The sequence below is a fragment of the Penaeus chinensis genome, chromosome 14 (genome assembly GCF_019202785.1).
Source record: "Penaeus chinensis breed Huanghai No. 1 chromosome 14, ASM1920278v2, whole genome shotgun sequence".
In the NCBI taxonomy this organism is placed as follows: domain Eukaryota; kingdom Metazoa; phylum Arthropoda; class Malacostraca; order Decapoda; family Penaeidae; genus Penaeus; species Penaeus chinensis.
Window position 1 is genome coordinate 19,031,403 of NC_061832.1, and position 7,851 is coordinate 19,039,253.

General features: G+C 35.8%; 1 protein-coding gene across 7 annotated transcripts in view; it reads left to right on the forward strand.

The window, feature by feature from the left end:
- The window catches only part of LOC125032500 (STE20-related kinase adapter protein alpha-like), a 23,443-nt gene extending 19,389 nt beyond the window's left edge, over nt 1-4,054 (forward strand). For 6 of the 7 annotated variants that reach the window (XM_047623663.1, XM_047623667.1, XM_047623664.1 and 3 more), the window contains 3 exons: nt 1,009-1,201; nt 1,925-2,173; nt 3,554-4,054. In XM_047623663.1, coding sequence (XP_047479619.1) covers nt 1,009-1,201; nt 1,925-2,173; nt 3,554-3,630 — 519 coding nt within the window. In that variant the 3' untranslated portion in view covers nt 3,631-4,054. The remainder of the gene's footprint in view (nt 1-1,008; nt 1,202-1,924; nt 2,174-3,553) is intronic. The other variant, XM_047623666.1, reaches the window with a different exon arrangement.
- Nucleotides 4,055-7,851: the final 3,797 nt, after the last annotated feature.

Sequence of the window (7,851 nt, forward strand, 5' to 3'; positions counted from 1 at the left end):
TTCTCTTGTGTCATGAATATAAGTGGATAATTATGTTTAAAAGATCAAGTTAAGAACTTGAAAACTGAATAATTCATTTATATTTTGATATAATTGTTAACCCACTGCAGCTTGGAAAAGGTTGTGTTCACTATAGTCTTGTTTTGTGAAAGGTATCTATGCATAGATGGTGCCACAAGTACCCAGCCACAAGAGATTCAGTTGGTAGTTGACAGGACCTCACCTGATTTTCCTGTTCTTTTATTTTTATTTTATTTTTTTATTATTATTTTTTTAATGCTATTAATATCAATGCTGTTATTAATATAGACTATGATTATTACAGTGTTATTACCAATACTACTAACAATATAAGATAATATAAAATATTTCCAAAAATCTAGGAAAAGAGTAAAAGGTTGGACTAGCGAATGACTCATTAGTGACTAAACACTTATGTTTGTAAACTAAACTCTTAATGGGCATGGCGTGTATCTACATGCCATCCCTAGTGGCAGTAGGTTAATCATAAGGTAATTTTTTTCATCACAGATAACATACATTGAATTTTTTTCTTCCTTTTTTTTTTTTTTTTACCTTTAAGTGGATTTAAGGCAGAAGAAAGCTAGAATACTGCAGATTATGAAAGTAATACCACAATGGCCCAAACTCTGGGTATAAAGTGTACTTTAGTGGCCACTCTTAAGTATGTGGCTTGTAAACTGGCCACACACTCATGTGTATGCAATGTTATTATCTTTTTTCTGCATAATCTATTTTTTTTTTTTGTCATTCTGAGTGGGTATAATTGTCATTTGATATACTGTATCCAGTACATTACATGTAATATGATACAGGTTAATTAATTGAAGTCGTTTCTTGATATATTACTCATCCATAATCATCAATATAGTTGACCTACTTGATTAAATAATTTTGTTTTTTTTCCCCCTCATAAAAAAGAAAAACAGATCTAGGCTTCTTGAAACAGTAGTACAATTACCATGTACCCATTATTTAAATTTGCAGGATCTATATGGATACAATGAAAGAAGTGACATATACAGCGTTGGCATTGTAGTGTGTGAATTAGGGAATGGAGAGGTGCCCTATCGTGGAATACCCTCAACACTCATGTTGTTGGAGAAGTTGGAGGATCGCGTTCCCTTCCTATATGATGCCTCGACAGTGCCACAGATTGCGGAGAATGGCCAAGGTTGGGGTCAGTTGCATTGTGTGTAGTTAAATTGGATGCTGGTGACAAAATGTAAAGAAGAGTGTATAATTTATCCAAGATGAATATGAATATAGTACTAAAGTATGGGAGGTAGCATAGCTCAGTGATTAAGCACTGCCTTTGTAAATGCTGGGTCTTGGGTTTGCACCTGGTCTGTCCCCTCATTTAACTCATCTAGGAGTACTGGCATGCTTACATCAATATTCGGGGGTCCATCATTCCATGGCTTAGTACACATTCCTTTACAAACATGTCTCCTACATCCACTTGGATATGAAAACAACTTTGACTTTGAGTATGAAAAAGTATGAACACGATGAAGTATGGTTCAGAAGTTTTAATGCTTCATATGCATTACTAAACATCTACTACAAATTCTTGTTTTAGTTTATCTTGTACATTAAGGGCAGTAACCTTTGTATATTCAATATTAAAGCCATAAATCTCTATTTTATATGAATGCTTTATTTTTCTATGTTAGTATTAAAGATTTCCTATTATAGTACTGGTAAGTTATTGAAAAAAAATCTGATTGTTTTTCTCATTTCTGTAAAGGATAAAGTAAATTTCAAATGTGTGAACTTTGCCATCAGAATTTATAGTCCATATCATATATAGATTTGCCACTTTGCAACAAGACAATCCCAGTGTGTTATAGATTACTACATTTTCAAGTATTTATTTATTGACAGTGTTTCTGGTCAACAGGAATGGCCACAGACTCAGGTGTTGGAGGGAGTGTGGGAGACAACCTAACCAGCTTGGCCATCACGCAGCGTCTTTTCTCTCCTGCGGCTCATGACCTGGTAGCTCTGGCTTTGACTAGATGCCCTGACCAGAGGCCTAACGCAGATGAACTCTTGCACCACCAGTTCGTTAGGTACACGAGAAAACTTAATGGAACTCTTCCACAGTATCTCCATCCAGTAGTGCCAATCACCCAGCAGACAGAAATAGGTGAGTGTTTAAGTTCATATAAACATTTCCTCAAGGTTGGAAATGGAATTAGAAAACTGCATGAAAAGCCCATACATATCCATCATGTCATGAAAAGATTTGGGGGAGGGAGGGAGTGAGGGAGTGAGGGAGGGAGGGAGGGAGTGAGGGAGTGAGTGAGGGAGTGAGGGAGTGAGGGAGGGAGTGAGGGAGTGAGGGAGTGAGGGAGTGAGGGAGTGAGGGAGTGAGTGAGTGAGTGAGTGAGGGAGGGAGGGAGGGAGTGAGTGAGTGAGTGAGTGAGTGAGTGAGTGAGTGAGTGAGTGAGTGAGTGAGTGAGTGAGTGAGTGAGTGAGTGAGTGAGTGAGTGAGTGAGTGAGTGAGTGAGTGAGTGAGTGAGTGAGTGAGGGCGGGATGTGATGTGATGTGATGTGATGTGATGTGATGTGATGTGATGTGATGTGATGTGATGTGATGTGATGTGATGTGATGTGATGTGATGTGATGTGATGTGATGTGATGTGATGTGATGTGAAAGAATGAATGAATGAATGAAAGGGAGGAGGATCTTACTAACATTCTGCATATGATTCCATTAACATATTCTCTGTCTCTGATTTTAGCCTCTATACTACATTAATATCAACATATATATATAAAGAATGAAAACGTAGAATTTTAACCAGTAGTAGAAATTATATATGGCTAGCAGATTATGCTCATGCATAAAGTTTGGTGAGGAGCATTGGACATTTAGTCAAGAGTGCCATGGGCTATTTATACACAATTTAGGTACCAAATTAAATATGAGGAAAGATACAAAATATAAAAAAATATACAGTTTGAATTGGTAAATGTCACTGTATAGTAAGAAAGAAAAAAATGTGTAAGACCATATGAAAAGCAATGAATATAAATGCATAGTTAAAATATAGACTATAGACTATTGACTATAGAGCTTCTTTTCAGGTTGTAAAATCAGGTACTTCACTACTTAATAGTTTATATACTGCTTGCAGTGTTTTTTATATTCAGTAACCAGGGCCTACTTTGTGGTAATGATTCTTCTGAACTTTGTTGTTTGAGACTATGCCTTAATCCCTCACTAATGAGCTAGTGGTATAATATGATGCTCACAGGTATATTTTATCAACAAATTCTCATAAAAATCTTTTACCCTTCAATGAAATTTGGATGAAGATAGAAAGAATGAAAATATTGGTGTAAAGTTTTAAATTAGTATTACATGTTCATTCTTTACAAACAAGACATCCTAACCTGGTTCTCTGAAGTCGTAATTAGTAAATAAAAAGCCTTTTGGAGTAGGGCTTTGTCACAAAATTAGCATAAATAATGACATCGAGAAATTATATTGCATAATAACAGGTTATCTTTTCCTTCCAGGTGATTCTGTTCCAGATCTTCTTGAAGAAAGTTTAGACCAGATAAGCTTGAACGATGAAGTAACCTGGGACTTTTAAATTCACAAAATATGCCTTATTGTATATTTAGTCAAATTATCAAATTGTTCCATTTTAAATAAAACATATAATTTTCCTTATATATATATATATTGCCTTTTTTTTCTTTTATTATTATTTTTTTTGTGTGTATGTACAAGTAAAATACCAATGAAATGTTATATTGTCTCTCTTCCTCTTTAGGTTGACAGTTATTAAAGAAATTGTTATATTTTAGCATGTAAATGCAGTAAGCTTTCACTTACCTGCTTCTCTATACTGTAGCTATTTACTGTATAGCTAATGATATGTACTTGTATGTACAAATTAGATTTTAAAAGAATGTGGCTTACATTTAAAAAAATGTATTTTAGGCATTGTGTATGAAAAAAGAAAAATATATTAAGAATATTCCTCTTGATTAAAAGGGATCCACAAACATGTATTTACATAGTTTTCATTCAAAGCATCCTCAAGTGTTGTGTTTCTTCATGTTGTTAAGTGAGAATACAACAGTGCTTTCATTTTTATATAACTCCTTTTTTTCAGTCAGTCTATTATCTCAAGTAATATAAATTGCACTTTGAACAATGGGGATTAATAATAATAAAAATCAGGCTCATCTGTTCATTCTTTAAATTTATGCATTTATTTATCCCCCATATGAAAAGATATTATAGCATATATTATTATTCAATGTTATTTCACAATTAACTGTAATTGCATCAAATATCATGGCATTTGCAACATAATGCAAAATGGTTAAAATGCAAATGATTAAAATGGTGTAAGGCGGGGGATTTGAAAGGGTGTTGTTAAAGGCAATGATCAAATAGAGGATACAGATCTGTGAGAACAGAAACTGCAATTATTTCAGTGTAGGAGTGCTATTATGAAACAATCAATGAGTGATATGGGTAAAATGGGTGTCGGAGAAGTAGGAGGAGAACAAGGGAGAGCATTAGGAGGAATGGGGGGGATCCATGGAAGGACACTGTTGTGACAAAAGGAAGCCACATGTGTATCCAGGAGGAGGAGAAGGGATAATGAGGCAGGAAGAGAGGTTGGTGTAGACTGAGCAGGGGGATGGGATGTGTTGGGAGGGAGTGGGAAACATGAGTAGATGCTGGCAGTCACTGAGTGCAGAGAGATTGAAGTGTGGATAAGGGATATGCATGTTTTTGTCGTTTTCTGGTTATGATTAGAAAGTTTTTAATATTCTCTAGAGATTCTGAAAGGGAGGGAGGTGGGGAGGTCTGAGAAACAGGCTTTCTTATGAGGAAGAGAAGAGGGGACAGACGTCTGATTAGCAGAGGAAGGGTAGGTGTACGAGAGGAAGTGGTAGGAGAAGGTAAGGTGTAATGTTTAGATTGTCTGATGTAATGGATAGAGTGAAGAGGAGGAGGGTTAGGCCCTGGGAAAGTGGTAGAGATTGGAGTGTCTATATTTAGAATTTGACTTAGAGGGAGGGGGGTAGAAGTGGGAACGTAATGGTTAATGGTTAAAAGCAAAATAGATGTGCTAGACATCTAAGGTCATGTAGCACTAAAGGAAGGTGTACAGTAAAGGGTAGTGAAGTTAGTTAGTTGCTGTATGTCAACTATCTAGATTGATATTGAAAAGGTTAAAGATGGGTAAAGGAGTTGATGAGTCAGTGGGTTAAGGTGGGGTTAAGTCAGGGGGATTAGATCAAGTGAAGGATATGTATGTGTCTGAGGAAGAACAGGTTGTCAGAGCAAAGTGTGAGATTCTGTAAGGATGTCTGATGGGTTGGGAGGTTGGTGAAGGGAGGATAAGTGGGGGGGAAAGCAGAGGCACGGGCTGCATCAAAGAGTAAACAGGATAACAGAATGTGTGGAACTGAAAAAGGGACATAACATAGGGAACATAAGGGTGGATTAGAATGTGACCGCAGATAGGAGTGTAAGAAGGGTGTGGCCAATACCTAAGTGGGCGAGAGCTGTCTCCCGTCTGTTCCAATGAAATGTAGCTGACCAGGAGGAGATTGATAATTTTACAGTATGTAATTTATTAATGCAGAGACTTGCCCAGAAAGACTGCCATTTGGTATACAGGAAGGTCTTAAAGTGGGGGGGTAATAATCCATGGCTGGAATGCATGAGAAGCATGGATGTTGTGATGTGGACATTGCGGTGTAGCGTGCTAGAGTATCTGTCTGTTCATTGCCAGGGATTCTGACATGGCTGGGCATTCAGCAAAATCTGTTAGATTTATGGTGTGTGGACAGGTAGAACAACCAGTTCTGGATCTTTACATTATGAGGAGAAGGGGGAGGGACAGAGCATAGGATAGCACTGGAGAGCCAGAGGTCTGGAACTGGAAAAAATTAATCAGTGATAAGGGTGCAAGCCTCAATTCCCCAAATAAAGATACAAAATCATTATTGATCACGGTAAGCTTGGAGTATGTGGGAAGGATAACGTTGACTCCTCAATGTATGGGAATTATGAAACTGTTTAATTGTTTGAATAACTGGATAAAGTTAAATCAAAATGTAAGATGCAAAAAATCAATATCATGATAGGTGGTATGACTACAAAAGTAGGAGAACAGGGAGATAATAAGTAATTTTGGACTAGGGACCACAAACCAGAGAGGAGGCAAATTTATGTAATGGTGCAAAATTACCCAAACCACACACACACATATATATATATATATATATATATATATATATATATATATATATATATATATGTGGTTCAAGCACCATCCAAGACTGGACTTCAAGAAGCCTGAGGTGAATATAAAAATCAAATTAATCAAATCACAATTTACAAACTTGATAATGCAATAAGTAAAAACATGGTGTGGATTGTGGGATAGCCTGTGACCATGCCCTAGTTGTTGCAACAATTACAATAAAATTTAGGAAAGTTAAAAAGGGTTATATAGCTAAAAGAAACTGGGGAGTACTGTAAAGAATGCAAGATATGCTGGAAGGCAGAATTTGAATTGGAGGTATGTAACAGATACCAAATATGAAATGGTGGAAAAGAATGATAGAAATGAAATAGTAGAAGAATGAGAATGGCTTTACAAATCATTAGACTGAAGCAAAGAAGGAAGAAAGACAAATGTCGATGACAGAAAAAATCCTGGTTCTAACAGACATGCAAAGAAAATTAATAGAATAGAGACTTGAATGATCAAAAAAATAAAGAAGAGGAATGGATCAGATTAAAATGTGAAGAAAAAGAAAACCTTGAGTGAGTAAATATCCAGATAATAAAATATAATAAAATCAAATGAAGCTTGTAAATAGAAGGGACTCCATGTTAACGCCAGAAAAAATATTGGTTATTGTAACAAAACTGTGGATAATTCTTGCACATAAAATAATTATGCAAGATTTTTAAAAAATTACTTGGATCCATTATAACTGATTAGAAAGTTTTGAATATTCTCAGAGTGGGAGATCTGACCAAGACAAACACTGAAAGCGGATTGGCAAAATTAGCTTCTGAAAAGCTGAAAAAATGTCTTAACTAACAATAGGAGCTGGGATCAGCATTTCTGGCTTTTGTAATGTTCTGTGTGGTCAATCCCAATGCATAGCAGTGAAGCTTGGATCAGAAGTACAGTAATGCAAAAAGAGAACAGAGGCACTGGAAATGTGATTCCTAAGCAAAAAATGGTAGACTGGGCAGATAACCAAAGAAGTGCTGAGACCACAAATGGACAGAACAATAGAGCAAGACAGTTATTATGTTTAGGACAAGTACTTTAGAGGAGGAGGACTAGAGATACAAGAAATGAAAGCAAAGGGAAGACAACCTATTAGATATCTGCAAAAATTGGAGGTGGAATATAAGGAATATAAGAAAAATATAAGAAAATAGAGATATGGCATTTATGGTCTCTGACATCAAAGACATGGCACATTGATAAGGTATGGTAAAGTAAAAATATACTGCCTCACTGCAATACTGTTTGCCAGAGCTATGCAATGTACACTTTTTTTTTTTGCAAAGTTGGAGTGGGAGGGTTAACCTGTGTTCCATGTCTTTATTATTATTATTATTTTTTAACTCTTAAGACTGATATGGAAGCTTCTATCCCACACCCATTGAAAATTGGAACAAAGCTATTTTAGAAAGAAAGAAAAAAAAATACACTGTCCTTTATGTTACAACAATGATTAAATAAGCACAAATTTACACACTTTTAAAATGTAATGTATCCTTAACTTCTATAAAAGGTCAGAGAAAGGTCTACAAC